The 17354-nt window shown below is 39.6% G+C and overlaps 1 protein-coding gene across 2 annotated transcripts in view; it reads left to right on the forward strand.

The window, feature by feature from the left end:
• LOC114659521 (serine incorporator 3-like) overlaps nt 1-17354 on the forward strand; it is a 113404-nt gene that overhangs the window by 73032 nt on the left and 23018 nt on the right. For both annotated transcript variants that reach the window (XM_028812051.2, XM_028812052.2), the window contains exons 6-8: nt 588-757; nt 10202-10292; nt 10541-10709. In XM_028812051.2, the coding sequence (XP_028667884.2) occupies nt 588-757; nt 10202-10292; nt 10541-10709 (430 nt within the window). The remainder of the gene's footprint in view (nt 1-587; nt 758-10201; nt 10293-10540; nt 10710-17354) is intronic.

The raw sequence follows: 17354 nt of genomic DNA on the forward strand, positions 1-17354 counted from the left end.
GTTCACATGTCTGACCTTTTAGCTTATAAAATATTGGTGGTTTCCAGCTTTCACAGGATAATAAAAAATATATATAGGCATAAGCCTTTTCAATCATAACTCTAATATTTCTAATGCATAGTGAAATACAATACTTATTTTCTCATATTGTTATAATTCTTTTCTCATGCGTGTATATTATCAATTTTAAGAATACACTTTTCTATATGGGTACCAGAAACAATTATGTACATAAAATAATTCTCCTTCCAGGAATAATCATACATTATATATTAGAACTCTGAAATCAGGGTGTCTGCCACCTACTGTATTTTATTTCCCTTAAATCCCTTCTGCAACGTCATCATTGTAGCCTTTTAAACAGAGACTGAAGGTGATGGTTCTGACTTCTGATTATTAGCCAAGAGGAGTTTCCACCAAAGAAACCATATATTAATGTGCTCATTTTAAATTCTGTTAGTCATTGTGATAAACCTTATTTATAGTAATAAAAATTTTAAATTGTTTGCTGTCTTTGGTAGCTGAGAATATATTTCAGGACAGTTCCCTTTCTAACACTAAATGAAAAATTTATTTTTTGATTCCAGTATTAATATGTGTGACGATGATATGCTATGGCATCTCCATTGCTGGAGTTGTGGTTCTGTGGATATATTACACCACTCCAGAAGGTTGCATCCGAAATAAGTGCTTCATCGTCTTCAACTTCATTTTTTGCATTGCAGCATCTATCATCTCAGTTTTACCTAAAGTGCAGGTAATTTTTAGATTATATATATTCCAACTGTATTCTGAAATGATTACATAATATAAAATCATAGGTGTTGTCTGTCTGTCTCACACCCCAGGCTTTTGAAGCTTGATTTTGGTCTAAATCAACATCTTACACTGTGATACACACGACCTGACCCATTAATTGAGCAATCAGGGCACAACAGGATTAAAATGGGGCTTTTATTCAAATTCATTGCTGGCACAGCCTCTACAGTACATTTCTGGGTATGTGGTCTGACAGGATATGCACTGCAACACATCCTGCTGATGTGCAACATACTGTACATGTGTTATCTTTGACAGTAACCTCTCTTTTGAGAAACAAGTTAATTCTGTAGTCAAGAGTTGCTTTTTCCAGCTTCGTCTATTAGGTAAGATCAAGCCCTTTTTATCTTCTAGGGATCTTGAGAAAGCTACTCATGCTTTTATCTTTTCTCGCCTTGATTTCTGCAACTCGCTGTATTCTGGGATTAGCAAATCCCTGATACGCAGGTTACAGTTGGTCCAGAATGCTGCCGCTCGCTTTCTGGTTGGGGCAAGAAAGTATGACTCTGTTTCTCCAATATTAGCTTCTTTACACTGGCTGCCTGTCAGTTTTTGAATTGATTTTAAAAACTTGTTGCTAGTTTTTAAATCTTTACATGGGCTTGCTCCTGCCTATTTATCTGAATTGTGTGTTTTACACCAGCCATCTAGAGTGCTTAGATCTTCTGGTCAGTTGTCTCTTGTTGTCCCTCGTACCAAGTGTAAAAACTAAGGAGGACAGGGCTTTTGCAGCTGCTGCTCCTCGCCTGTGGAACTCTTTACCTCATCACATAAAGGAGTCGTCTACAATTGAACTGTTTAAAACAATATTAAAGACTCATTTCTATTCACTTGCATTCCGTGACCTTCAGTAATACTGATGGTTTCCTCATTGTGATTATGTAACATTACTTCTATTTATTTAATTCATTTATTTTATTTCTATTTGTTATTCATGTCAATTGTGTGTTTTTCTTTAATTCTATTATTGTAAAGCACTTTGGCCACAGCATTCCGATGTTTTAAATGTGCTATACAGGTGCTGGTCGTAAAATTAGAATATTATGACAAAGTTGATTTATTTCAGTAATTCCATTCAAAAAGTGAAACTTGTATATTAGATTCACTCATTACACACAGACTGATGTATTTCAAATGTTTCTTTCTTTTAATGTTGATGATTATAACTGACAACTAATAAAAGTCCCAAATTCAGTATCTTGAAAAATTAGAATATTGTGAAAAGGTTCAATATTGAAGACACCTGGTGCCACACTCTAATCATCTAATTAACTCAAAACACCTGCAAAAGCCTTTAAATGGTCTCTCAGTCTAGTTCTGTAGGCTACACAATCATGGGGAAGACTGCTGACTTGACAGTTGTCCAAAAGACGACCATTGACACCTTACACAAGGAGGGCAAGACACAAAAGGTCATTGCTAAAGAGGCTGGCTGTTCACAGAGCTCTGTGTCCAAGCACATTAATAGAGAGGCGAAGGGAAGGACAAGATGTGGTAGAAAAAAGTGTACAAGCAATAGGGATAACGGCACCCTGGAGAGGATTGTGAAACAAAACCTATTCAAAAATGTGGGGGAGATTCACAAAGAGTGGACTGCAGCTGGAGTCAGTGCTTCAAGAACCACCACACACAGACGTATGCAAGACATGGGTTTCAACTGTTGCATTCCTTGTGTCAAGCCACTCTTGAACAAGAGACAGCGTCAGAAGCGTCTCGTCTCGCCTGGGCTAAAGACAAAAAGGACTGGACTGCTGCTTTCTGATGAAAGTAAATTTTGCATTTCCTTTGGAAATCAAGGTCCCAGAGTCTGGAGGAAGAGAGGAGAGGCACAGAATCCACGTTGCGTGAGGTCCAGTGTAAAGTTTCCACAGTCAGTGATGGTTTGGGGTGCCATGTCATCTGCTGGTGTTGGTCCATTGTGTTTTCTGAGGTCCAAGGTCAACACAGCCGTCTACCAGGAAGTTTTAGAGCACTTCATGCTTCCTGCTGCTGACGAAATTTATGGAGATGCAGATTTCATTTTCCAACAGGACCTGGCACCTGCACACAGTGCCAAAGCTACCAGTACCTGGTTTAAGGAATATGGTATCTCTGTTCTTGATTGGCCAGCAAACTCGCCTGACCTTAACCCCATAGAAAATCTATGGGGTATTGTGAAGAGGAAGATGCAATACGCCATACCTAACAATTCAGAAGAGCTGAAGGCCACTATCAGAGCAACATGGGCTCTCATAATACCTGAGCAGTGCCACAGACTGATCAACTCCATGCCACGCTGCATTGCTGCAGTAATCCAGGCCAAAGGAGCCCCAACTAAATATTGAGTGTTGTACATGCTCATACTTTTCATGTTCATACCTTTCAGTTGGCCAACATTTCTAAAAATCCTTTTTTTGCATTGGTCTTAATTGATATTCTAATTTTCCGAGATACTGAATTTGGGACTTTCATTAGTTGTCAGTTATAATCATCAACATTAAAAGAAATAAACATTTGAAATACATCAGTCTGTGTGTAATGAATGAATCTAATATACAAGTTTCAGTTTTTGAATGGAATTACTGAAATAAATCAACTTTGTCATGATATTCAAATTTTATGACCAGCACCTGTATAAATAAAGTTGACATTAACAATGACAACCCAGATGCTCACAGCACTGATAGAAGACACTACTGCTGCGAGGCGTTATGCATAGCTTATACCAGTACATACATCTAACTGATCACACCCCAGGTCTGACACAAAGGCAACCTATGAATTCTAGGTGTGGCCCACAGCCACAATTTAAAGGTTCAACACAAGATGCACATCCCCACACACAACTGACAGGAAAGGCCAATGGTACACAAAATGCAACAATGCTGACACATCAACTACAGCCAAGTGATCCTGCTTCATGTCTGATACAAAAGCAACCTCTGCAACAGAACTCCATTGCACACATCTTAACAGAGTGCCTGGGAATGCTGTGTTTTGTAAGAGGTGCCTGCATCACCTGCTTAAACATGCATTCACACCACATACCTGACATTAAAAGAAATGGGCTGACACTGATGGAGAACTGCGTAACACAGGCTAGCTGATCTTCTTCATCGTTCTTGGCATTGAACATGGAACTTGGGGGACCACACAGGCCCATGCCCAAGCTATTATCCTATGGTGATGTGCCAGCAATTTCAGCGAAACTGATTCTGCAGGAGAACTTAGAATTTCAGTTTGCAAAATGAATTACTAAACTATTCCATTTCTTGGTTAGTCAAATTCATGAAATTCATCCAAGAAGAAAGTTATTTAAGATGCATAAAATCCACCTACCCAAAGTTGTTCTACTGTTGTTTGTTTTAATCTGGACCGTTTTCTGAAAAATGTATGCGTCCAAAAGTGGCTTATGCAGTGTTACCAATTCCTTACAGAGCTGTATCATTCTCTCTATCAAAAAAAAAAACCTCCTTTCGGTGAGCTTCTCTATTTCAGAATTGCATGCTAAACGCAGCATAACCAAAAGGACCATCAGCTGTTTTGCTTATCACTACTTGATGTTCTATTTGACATAATCCACAAAACGCATAATGCACTTGGTCAATTTCTGAATAATTATACTACTGGTTTTTTTTTTTTTTTTTTTTAATCCATGCACATAGTTATATTTTTGAAAGCACCTGCATAACACCATTAAGTTCTTTAAATCAATCAACAAGCCCGCATTACACACCTTTTGAAATAGGAAAAAATACAAAAGCACGTTTTCAAAATAGAAAAAAAAAAATCAATGAACCTAACTAACAATGGAACAGAATGAACAGCGATTTCCCATAATCCACTTGATCATTATGCTCATGGACATTCCCTTTTATTTCAGGACCATTTTGTCTGCGAGTTCAACTAGTCCAGGCATAAAATATCTAAAAATGTACATTTCTTAGTGTTCCCCCATTTTTATGCACAAGTGTGGTTTGCAGTGGATATTCGGGATGAGTTCTGGCATTGGGTATAATTTTACTGGAATATGATCCGTCTCTCTGCAACCCTGAATTAAATAAGCATGTTCATTAAAATAATAAATTGATGAAAAGATGTTTATTTAAAAAGAGAGATTTTTCTCCAACATGCTGTTCCAGCTCACTAAAAAGACAATATATTACAAATATTATTGGGTTAATATATAACAGGAATACAGACTACTGTATAATCTAGTGTGCACTAAATAAGAACACCCAATAGTCAAATGAAATGCAGTACTGAATCATATTAAGGAAAGCATTTCATAAACAGGAATGTACAGAAGCAGTTGTATTAGTAACATTTAGAGTTGTGAGGTTACAGGATTTTTCTTCTTAAGTTAAAAAGAGTGTTTAGGTTTGTTTCTTCTGATCAAAAGTCAAATTAAAAACTATTTCAAACAAGTTGTGAGACATATTTTTATCAAAAGAAGAAATGCATTCAGGTCTACAAATTATTTATAGTTGCTTTGTATATGGTGTATTCTGCATAGTTTTAAGTGACTGAACCATCACACTTCTAACCTCTCCAAGAGAGACTATATCCATTTATTTTAAATGTACTTAATCTATTTCAGGTTTGCAAGGTTGAAAAGAGGCTGTCTCTCTGAAACACTGAGCTCCATAGTGTGACTCGTAAAGTTCACTCATGAAAGTTTTTTTTTTTTAAATTAGCCAACACTAATTTATTGATAAGGAAATAAAATTATATTTACAGCTGGAATGTGGCTACGCATCTTTTGGAAATTTAAAGTTACATTAAATACAGTAGTAACAAGGGTGTTAATCTAGATTGTTAAAATTGAATGTCAAAATTCATACTTGACCCATATTAAAACCAATGTTGGCAGTAATTTATTAAATGTAAATGCTTAGATTACAGTTAATTTGAACTTCAATATGTTGTTTGCTTCATTTTTTTGTGTTCTCATATTATAATGAGAGCAACATCTTTTGCAATAGCCATGTATGCCTGTCCACATGAAACAACCCAGACCCCATTGATCAATTTTGTTGAAATGTTGCACATATCTTCAAAATCATTTGTGAATATAGTTCAATTTTTTGTTGATATATCTCAAAACAGGTAGCGCTCTGCAAAGTTTTGAAATTTGAACATCTCCAATTGAAAGTCATTGGCAAATATGTAAACTCGCCTACCTTAAAACAGAGAAATATTCTGCGGGACTTGAACTACAAATTGTTTTACTCTTTTCGAGTTTACTTTGGTAGCAGTTACACAACTGGGGTATCAGCATTTCACTCCTCTCAATGCTTCAAGTCATAACAGGTAAATTTAAATTATCTTCCTAACCGTAAAAATTTATAAACTGCTAGCAAGAAAAACAAAAAGTTATCTAGATATGAATGAAGTTCAATGTGGCATGTCAGCCATTAGGCGCAGATTAAATAAACATTTATTCAGTATTTATCTCACAATAAACCGCCAGATGTCCCGTTGAGAGGCAGAGTCCCGATTTCAGGGTATGCGTCCTGATAAATAATTGAAAAGTACCAGCGCCGCAAGCATTGCTCAGCCAAGGCCAACATTGTCGCAGTATATTTAGAACAGCATTCACAAGACTCTAAGGTGATCCAACTCTTCGATGAAATGTACTGTACTTGTAACAGCATGGTTGAAACTCTGAGGAGAACCGTTTGATTAGAAACTTATGTTAAATTTTGAACAGCATTATAAGGAGGACCAAGAAGCAGACAAAAAGGAAAGCACAGGCATTTATTTGGTTCCACTTCAAACATTGTGGAATCGTATGTATGTATTTGTGAAAGGGTTTTTTCCCCCCGTTTCCTGATCTCTCCCTAATAATGATGAGACAAAGCTGGCATTAAGTAAATGTGGATGAGCTTTATGCTTGGGTACATATGCTACACAATGGTCTCAGTTTCTGGCTTTGATGGTAAATTATAGTGTGACCAGATTTTCAGAGTGCCATATTCACCCGATATCCATAATGGTCAGTCAATGTAATAAAGGTTACCTTTCACTTATGTTATACACTAATATTTATCATAGCTGAATAGCTTTTCAAATCTCATTTCATGAACATTACCTTGGGCAGACATGCTCAAGCCAAAAAGAAATTACTGTTTTTGTTTGTTGTTTTTATTTAGGTGGTTAATTGGCAATTGCAAGTTGCCACTGTTTGTAAACATGAGATTTGTGTGTTTGTATGTTTAAGTGTGTGTAGTATGTTTAAGTGTGTGTATTAGTGAGAGAGTCCTAGTCTATTTTCAGCTTTTTGCCCAATCCTAGTGAGACAGCCTTTGGCCCTCACAACCCTGAAATAGACTGAAATGTTTCTAGAACCTATCTACCAAACTCAGTCCATTGAGGGCTACGTTGCCTGCACAGCCCTCAAGCACACCTGTATATTATGCTATGTGTATATTTTAGAATTTATTATCTGTTTTGCTTTCCCACGGTTTTACTATATATTGCATTCATTACATGACAGTTAATGAATATGTACAACAACAACAACAACATTTATTTATATAGCACATTTTCATACAAAAAGTAGCTCAAAGTGCTTTACATAATGAAGAAAAGAAAAATAAAAGACAAAATAAGAAATTAAAATAAGGCAACATTAGTTAACACAGAAAAGGAGTAAGGTCCAATGGCCAAGGTGGACAGAAAAAAAAAAAAAAAAAAACTCCAGAAAGCTGGAGAAAAAAATAAAATCTGTAGGGGTTCCAGGCCACGAGACTGCCCAGTCCCCTCTGGGCATTCTACCTAACATAAATGAAATAGTCCTCTTTGTAGTTGGGGTTCTCACGGAGTCACTTGATGCTGATGGTCATACAGACTTCTGGCTTTTAATCCATCCATCATTTTTGGAACATCATGGTACTTTGAGTAGATGGTGGTGGCGCAAGCCACCATGAAAAGGACACCGGAAAAGGAAACAGAAGAGAGAGTAGGGGTTAGTACAGATTTTAGAGCCACCATGAATGGTTATTATAATGAATTGGATATACAGAGTATCAGGATTAAATTACAGTGAAGTTATGAGAAGGCCATGTTAAAGTAATGTGTTTTCAGCAGTTTTTTAAAAGTGCTCCACTGTATTAGCCTGGCGAATTCCTACTGGTAAGCTATTCCAGATTTTAGGTACATAACAGCAGAAGGCCGCCTCACCACTTCTTTTAAGTTTTACTCTTGGAATTCTAAGGAGACACTCATTTGAGGATCTGAGGTTGTGATTTGGAATATAAGACGACAGACATTCCGATATATAGGATGGGGCGAGATTATTTAAGGCTTTATAAACCATAAGCAAAATTTTAAAGTCAATCCTGAATGACACAGGTAACCAGTGTAGTGACATCAAAACTGGAGAGATGTGCTCGGATTTTCTTTTCCTGGTAAGGATTCTAGCAGCTGCATTCTGCACTAGTTGCAAACGATTTATGTTTTTTTTGGGTATTCCTGAGAGGATTGCGTTACAGTAATCTAGTCGACTGAAAACAAACGCGTGAAGTAATTTCTCTGCATCTTTCAATGATATAAGAGGTCTAAGTTTTGCTATGTTTCTTAAGTGAAAAAATGCTGTCCTAGTGATCTGATTAATATGCGATTTAAAATTTAGATTACAGTCAACAGTTACAATGTGACAGTGTCCTTCAGTAATGTAGATCAATGCTTATGATACATGTGACTATTATAATAAGAAGGCCAATTGTTTTTAATGATTATACAGTTAGGTCCATAAATATTTGGACAGAGACAACTTTTTTCTAATTTTGGTTCTGTTCATTACCACAATGAATTTTAAATGAAACAACTCAGATGCAGTTGAAGTGCAGACTTTCAGCTTTAATTCAGTGGGGTGAACAAAACGATTGCATAAAAATGTGAGGCAACTAAAGCATTTTTTGAACACAATCCCTTCATTTCAGGGGCTCAAAAGTAATTGGACAATTGACTCAAAGGCTATTTCATGGGCAGGTGTGGGCAAGTCCGTCGTTATGTCATTATCAATTAAGCAGATAAAAGGCCTGGAGTTGATTTGAGGTGTGGTGCTTGCATGTGGAAGATTTTGCTGTGAACAGACAACATGCGGTCAAAGGAGCTCTCCATGCGGGTGAAAGAAGCCATCCTTAAGCTGCGAAAACAGAAAAAACCCATCTGAGAAACTGCTACAATATTACGAGTGGCAAAATCTACAGTTTGGTACATCCTGAGAAAGAAAGCAAGCACTGGTGAACTCAGCAACACAAAAAGACCTGGACGTCCACGGAAGACAATAGTTGTGGATGATCGCAGAATCATTTCCATGGTGAAGAGAAACCCCTTCACAACAGCTAACCAAGTGAACAACACTCTCCAGGGGGTATGCGTATCGATATCCAAGTCTACCATAAAGAGAAGACTGCATGAAAGTAAATACAGAGGGTGCACTGCAAGGTGCAAGCCACTCATAAGCCTCAAGAATAGAAAGGCTAGATTGGACTTTGCTAAAGAACATCTAAAAATGCCAGCACAGTTCTGGAAAAACATTCTTTGGACAGATGAAACCAAGATCAACCTCTACCAGAATGACGGCAAGAAAAAAGTATGGAGAAAGCGTGGAACAGCTTATTATCCAAAGCATACCACATCATCTATAAAACACGGTGTAGGCAGTGTGATGGCTTGGGCGTGCATGGCTGCCAGTGGCACTGGGACACTAGTGTTTATTGATGATGTGACACAGGACAGAAGCAGCCGAATGAATTCTGCCGTGTTCAGAGACATGTCTGCTCAAATCCAGCTAAATGCAATCAAATTGATTGGGCGGCTTTTCATGATACAGATGGACAATGACCCAAAGCAACCCAGGAGTTTATTAAAGCAAAGAAGTGGAAAATTCTTGAATGGCCAAGTCAGTCCCCTGATCTTAACCCAACTGAGCAGGCATTTCACTTGTTGAAGACTAAACTTCAGACAGAAAGGCCCACAAACAAACAGCAACTGAAAGCCGCTGCAGTAAAGGCCTGGCAGAGCATTAAAAAGGAGGAAACCCAGCATCTGGTGATGTCCATGAGTTCAAGGCTTCAGGCTGTCATTGCCAGCAAAGGGTTTTCGACCAAGTATTAGAAATTAACATTTTATTGCCAGTTATTTAATTTGTCCAATTACTTTTGAGCCCCTGAAATGAAGGGATTGTGTTAAAAAAATGCTTTAGTTGCCTCACATTTTTATGCAATCGTTTTGTTCACCCCACTGAATTAAAGCTGAATGTCTGCACTTCAACTGCATCTGAGTTGTTTCATTTAAAATTCATTGTGGTAATGTACAGAACCAAAATTAGAAAAAAAGATGTGTCTGTCCAAATATCTATGGACCTAACTGTATGTTAAACTACTCTTTACAGGAAAAACAATCTTATTCTGGTTTACTGCAGTCCTCTTTCATCACCATGTATACAGTGTATCTCACCTGGTCTGCCATGACAAATGAACCAGGTAAGTACTTTTTTGCTTAAACATAAAATATTTGAAAAACTTAAAAATACCTGCCACAACCACATTTCTCCATTGGAAACAATGTACTGATCATAACAATCATTTAAAAAACACTTTAGAAATTAGGCAAACAGGCTAGATTGTATGATGCCAATTCTTATTTTTCTTAAATTAACAACAGTTTGTGTGTCTTTCACAAAGTACCTAAATTCTGTCTATATGTATTTTTTTTTCTTTCAATTATACAGATAAAAGATGTAATCCAAGTTTGCTTAGCATTATAGGACAGTCACCTTCTACTATGCCAGCAAATTCCACCCAAGAAGATAATGATATCAAGAAACCTTCACTTCACTGGATGGATTCTCAAAACATCACAGGAGTTGTCATCTTTGTGTTGTGCATTGTCTACTCAGCGTAAGAATATAACACTTTAAGAATACTATGAAAATGAAATTGATCAATAGTGTCAAATTTTCAACTATATTTTTTGAATGTATAAATACAATATATCACTGTCATTTACTCTATATGCACTATTAGCTGTAAACACAAGATATCTGAGATATTTGTGCATAGCACACTTTCATACAGCATGTAGCCCATAGATTTAAGATTCTTTATTTGTCACATACACAGTTATGCAATTACAACATTTAGTGAAATGTGCCCTGAATTGGCAATGAGACTGTGCAATGAAGTTAACAAATAGATAATTAAGTTAAATTTAAATTAAAAAAATTAGTTAAAGAAAATTTAAAGGGTATAACTAAGGTGAGACAATAAAGTTTATAACCAAAGCATTACAATTTTAAACAAGATCTGAGCTGTGTGCAAATGTAACAGAATAGAAGTGCAGTGTACCAGTTTGCTGGTTAAAATAGACTTAAATGACATGGCGGTAGCTAAGAAACAATGAGGTAGAGAATTCACTTTGTGTTCATGAACAGTTGAAAAAATTTATGGTGGCATGTCCAGTTTAAGAAATCTTATGGCCTGTGGATTAAAGCTCCTTCAGAGCCTTTCCGTTCTGGCCATAATACTCCTAAAACTGTTTGCCTGATTTCAGCATGTTGGACAGATAGTTACTGGGATGAAATGAGTTTCTGATGATCCTAGTTGCTCTGGTCCTGCATCTCCTAGTATATGCTGCAAAGATGGTAGATTATATTTGGTGCAGCGTTCCACTACCCGGTTCATTCTCTGTAAGTCCTTAATGTTCCGTATATAGCTGTTCCCAAACCAGGAGGTGATGCTTTGAGTCAAGACACTTTCTGCAACACCAGAGTCAGAAGTACTTAGGATCACTGGAGGAATCCATAACGTCCTCAACTGTCTAAGATGGTAAAGACACTGCCTTGTCTTTTTGGGTTGGGCTTGAGTATGATCAGTCCATGTCAAATCCCCTGTTGTCCGAATGGCCATATATTTGATGCTCATCCTCTCCACTGCGATCGCGTTGATGTTGGGTGGGGGTTGGGTCGGGGGGAGGGGTGTAGGACCGTTGCTGTCTGCTACTGAAGTCCACCACCAACTCCTTGATTTTGTTGACATTCATTTGGTGGCAGTTCTTCTGACACCGTGATACCAAGTTCTCCACTTCCTCCATGTATGCTGTGTCATTATGGTTTGAGATGAAGCCCAACACCACTGTGTCATCAGTGCATTTGACGATGGAAATGGAAGCATGTGTGGCCACGCTGTTGTGAATATAGAGGGTGTAGAGCAGAGGGCCGAGTACACAGCCTTGTGGCACTCTCATATTGAGTGTGATGATGCTGGAGGCATCTCACCACCTGTGGTCTCCCAGTGAGAAAGATGAAAACCCAGGCACACAGGCAGCTGTTCAGTCCCAGGTCTCTCAGCTTAGTCAACAGTCTATGGGGGACCATTGTATTGAAAACTGAACTGTAATCAATGAACAGCAATCTCACATAATTCCCCTGCTTTATGTCCATGTGGCTGAGAATGGTATACAGGATGTGGAAGATGGCATCCTCCGTTGATCTATTGGAACGGTAGGTAAATTGGAGTGGGTCTGTGGAGCTGGAGATGTATACTGCAATTAACCTTTCATGACTACCAAGGTCAGTGCAACAGGTCGGTAGTCATTCAGGCACAAAGGTTTGTTGTTCTTTGGTACCAGTACAATAGTGACCTTTTAAAGCATGTAAGGATCATAGACTGAGCCAGAGGCATGTTGAAGATGGAGGTGAAGGCTCCAGTCTGCTGGTCGACGAAGCAGGCACCCATAAATGCTGTACAGCCCTGGCACTTTCCTGATGTTGACCTGCTGCACAGTCCTGCGTATGTTGTGCTCTGCTATGGTGATGATGTCACCACACTCTGTCAGCAGGTTGTGGCTGTCACTAACTTTGAATAATGTTAACGTTAATCTTCCAAGGGGTGGAATTGAAGAGTCGCATAGTTTGGGGGAGGAACGATCTCCTCAGTCTGTCAGTGGAGCAGGACAGTGACAGCAGTCTTTCACTGAAGCTGCTCTTCTGTCTAGAGATGACACTGTTTAGTGGATGCATTGGATTCTCCATAATTGATAGGAGCCTTTTGAGCGCCCGTTGCTCTGCCACGGATGTCAAGCTGTCTAGCTCTGTGCCTACAATAGAGCCTGCTTTCCTCACCAGTTTGTCCAGGCGTGAGGCGTCCTTCTTCTTAATGCTGCCTCCCCAGCACACCACGGCGTAGAAGAGGGCACTCGCCACAACCGTCTGATAGAACATCTACAGCATCTTATTGCAGATGTTGAAGGACGCCAGTCTTCTAAGGAAGTATAGCCAGCTCTGTCCTCTCTTGCACAGAGAATCAATATTGGCAGTCCAGTCCAATTTATCATCCAGCTGCACTCCTAGGTATTTATAGGTCAGTACCCTCTGCACACAGTCACCTCTGATGATCACAGGGTCCAGGAGGGGTCTAGGCCTCCTAAAATTCACCACCAGCTCCTTGGTTTTGCTGGTGTTCAGGTGTAGGTGGTTTGAGTCGCACCATTTAACAAAGTCATTGATTAGGTCCCTATACTCCTCCTCCAGCCCATTCCTGATGCAGCCCACGATAGCAGTGTCGTCAGCGAACTTTTGCACGTGGCAGGACTCCAAGTTGTATTGGAAGTCCGATGTATATAGGCTGAACAGGACCAGAGAAAGTACAGTCCCCTGTGGCGCTCCTGTGTTGCTGACCACAATGTCAGACGTGCAGTTCCCAAGACGCACATACTGAGGTCTGTTTGTAAGATAGTCCACGATCCATGCCTCCAGGTATGAATCTACTCCCATCTCTGTCAGCTTGTCCCTAAGGAGCAGAGGTTGGATGGTGTTGAAGGCGCTAGAGAAGTCCAGAAACATAATTCTTACAGGAACACTGCTCCCTATCCAAGTGGGAGAGGGATTGGTGTAGCATATAGATGATGGCATCCTCCGCTCCCACCTTCTCCTGATATGCAAACTGCAGAGGGTCGAGGGCATGTTGAACCTGTGGCCTCAGGTGGTGAAGCAGCAGCCTCTCCATGGTCTTCATCACATGTGACGTCAGAGCAACAGGCCGGAAGTCGTTCAGGTCACTATGACATGATACCTTTGGGACTGGGGTGATACAAGATGTTTTCCAAAGTCTTGGGACACTCCCCTGTTCCAGGTGCAGGTTGAAGATGCGCTGTAGAGGACACCCCAGCTCCAGAGCACAGGCCTTCAGCAGTCGTGGCGATACCTCATGTGGACCCGCTGCTTTGCTGCCATGAAGTTTCCTCAGCTCTCTGCTCATCTGCGCTGTTGTAATTGTGGGTGGGGATGTCTCTCCTATGCTGGTATCAGTAGAAGGATGGGTGGAGGGTGCAGTACTCTGAGGTGAGAGTGGGTTAGGGTGATCAAACCTGTTAAAGAAGTTGTTCATTTGGTTTGCTCTTCCCACGTCTCTCTCGATGGTGGCACCCCGCTTCGAGCTACAGCCAGTGATGATCTACATCCCATCCCACACTTCCTTCATGCTGTTATTCTGCAACTTCTGCTCCAGCTTTCTCCTGTACTGCTCCTTCGCCACCCTGAGCTGGACTTGGAGTTCCTTCTGCACGTGCTTGAGCTCATGCTGATCAAACTTTTAAAGGCCCTTTTCTTCTGGTTCAAAAGGCCCTTGATGTCACTTGTAATCCATGGCTTGTTGTTAGCATAGCAGCGCACTGTTCTTACTGGAACTACAATGTCCATACAGAAGTTGATGTAGTCAGTAGTGCAGTCAACAACCTCCTCAATGTTCTCACTATAAGATCCCTGCAGGATATCCCAGTCCGTAGTTTCAAAGCAGTCTCTCAGAGCCTGCTCTGCCTGAGGGGACCACTTCCTGAATGAGCGTGTGGTTGTAGGTAGGACCCTCACTCTTGGTTTGTAGTGAGGCTGAAGCAGAACCAGGTTATGATCTGCTTTCCCAAGCGCAGGCAACGGGGTGGCGCTGTATGCATCTTTAACGTTTGCATACAGTAAATTAATAGTCTTATTTCCCCGGGTGTTACAGTCCACATACTGGGAGAAGGCAGGTAATGTTTTGTCCAGCGTCACATGGTTAAAATCTCCAGCGATTAGCACAAGTGCCTCAGGGTGCTGCGTTTGTAACTTGGCGAGTGACATCATCCATTCTGCTGTTGCTATCTCCATGTCCGCCCTAGGAGTTTGTTGGCAAACACAGAGTTGTCACTCTAAGCCACTTTGGATTTGCTTTTAAAGTCTGTAAATGTGTGCAGTCCATGTCACATTCGGCACATGGTGCCTTGGTGGAAGAACGACTCCATGTGCTCCCGGTACCAGTGTTTTGTGTTCTTTACAGTATGCCATATGAAGCAGCTTTGTAAGCACTCATATCGCCAGTGGCAAGTCCTGCTTCATACACAGCGGTAGGGGTGTTCACTACATTATGGCTAGTTCCATCAACCCCCAGTTTTTGGTTAGTAAAAGTCTTTATTATTACCATAGGGATGATGTCGTTTTTCAAGCATGCTAACAAAGTTGACAACTACTTCTGCAAATTCATTGACGTCATCTGCGCATGACTGGAACATGTCCCAGTCTATGCCATTGAGCGCGTCCTGTAGCATGGCTTCTGATTGTACAGATCTGTGCTTTACTTCCCTTGTGACTTGGGCTTCCTGACAAAATCTTTGCTTACATTCTGACATGAGGAAAACGGCATTATGATCTGATCTTCCATATGAAACATTTTTTTTTTATATTTTTATGGAAAGACCTGCTAAAGACAGAGAATATTACTGGGCTGTTCTAAGTACAAAGTCTTAATAAGGTTTGAGAAACCTGTATCCTGAAAGCCATGAGGTGCAATCAGAAATGTTTTAAATACACTGTACTTAGGGGAAATGTAGAAATTAGCCCACTAGCAAAGAATGGAAAATCATTGTGACATGACACACTTGGTGTCTCCTACTGTTTTTCACTGACGAAAGAGCGAGCTAGAAATGGGCTTAGTCTGAATTAAAGAGTGAAAAAATCAGATATTGGGGAACGGTCACAATACCCTCTCTAAACAGCGTACATTTCATGACTAATTTTTAAGATATTAGTGATAAGAGCATATTGTTTTGACAGCCTTTGGTGGTGGTTTTATAAAGATAATCAAGTACAAACACACAGTATTTTTTTAAATTTGAAATTGTCAAGAGTGATTCATGGACAATATTGATTTAAAGTTAGGAGCTGCATGTTAACATTCAATTACTTTTTATTATTGCAGTTTCTGGTCTACATACTTGTTTAAACTTTCACTGTTAAATTCCAAAAACATTATATATGCAACTAGTAATATTGGCTGAATATTTGGTCCTTGACATATATCAGTATCATAGCAGTAATCTATATATATAAAAGTCAATGTGTGTGTGTGTATGTATGTAGGTATGTTCCAGCATCACTTCTGAATGGCTGGAGCGATTTTCATGAAACTTGGTACACGTTTCTCATTGGTCGACTAAAAATACTGTAGGGTGAAATCAACCCTAACCCACCCCCTTCTGGGTAGGGAGGGGGGTGATCTTGCAGTCCTATATGCATGTTATCATCCAGTTGACACTTGGAACGACCACCAGAGGGTGAACTGGAGGTGACGGCCAGCATTTGTTTATTTGTTTAGCGCCCCCGTCGCTTTAGAAATTAGAGTTGGCCGGGGCCGAGCGTCAACTGGATGATAACATACATACAAGACCGCAAGACAAGCACATTAGTGAGTCTTCATTGTTTGTTAATTTATTTTTATTTTTCAAGTTGGGTGTTTTTTAATTATATTTTTCTTAAATAATTAAAAAAAAAACTCCGGGTATTTCAGCTATGCTAGTACTCCGTAAATTGAAAGATGTCTCTAAAGAACATTTAGAAAAGATCATATCAAAGCCTGGCATTTCTCCCTTTATCTATATATATATATATATATATATATATATATATATATATATATATATATATATAAAATATTTTTTGCATTTGAAATGGAAATTATGTATGACCACGTGATATGGAAATTGCGTATGAAACGGAAATTACGTATGACCACACAATATGGAAATTACCTATGACCACAGAACATATTACAATACAGGAACTAGCCAGGCGTATTCTGACAGAGAAGTTTTATTTATTCGTCCACGTGACTGTCGCTGAAACTGCCACATTGTAACTTTTTTTTAGTTGGCAGTACTTGATAGTAGAAGAGATGAGGAAAACAGCTTTGTGTCTTTCTACTTTTTAACTGCGCCGAGCTGTAAACAATGTGAAGACGAGACCGCCTTCAGCTGCGAGGGGTCGTGAGAACAAAGTGGATGCTGGGAGGCGCGGAATGTCGGGCTGCTCCGCCGAGTCGAGAGCTTCGCAGTTTCGCGCAGCGTCCTCTCTTCTCGCACTGTTTGTGACATTTCAAGTGCCCCGTCGGCTCCTGGGTGTGTGGAAATCTTTGCAAATTAGTGTAATCTGCGCCATCAAAGCAGGACTCTGTTTGTAAATTGCCCTGCACAACTACTTACTGTCCCTTACGGTAAGTTCGGGTCACTAAAACCCCACA

This window comes from Erpetoichthys calabaricus, chromosome 10 (genome assembly GCF_900747795.2).
Source record: "Erpetoichthys calabaricus chromosome 10, fErpCal1.3, whole genome shotgun sequence".
NCBI lineage: Eukaryota > Metazoa > Chordata > Cladistia > Polypteriformes > Polypteridae > Erpetoichthys > Erpetoichthys calabaricus.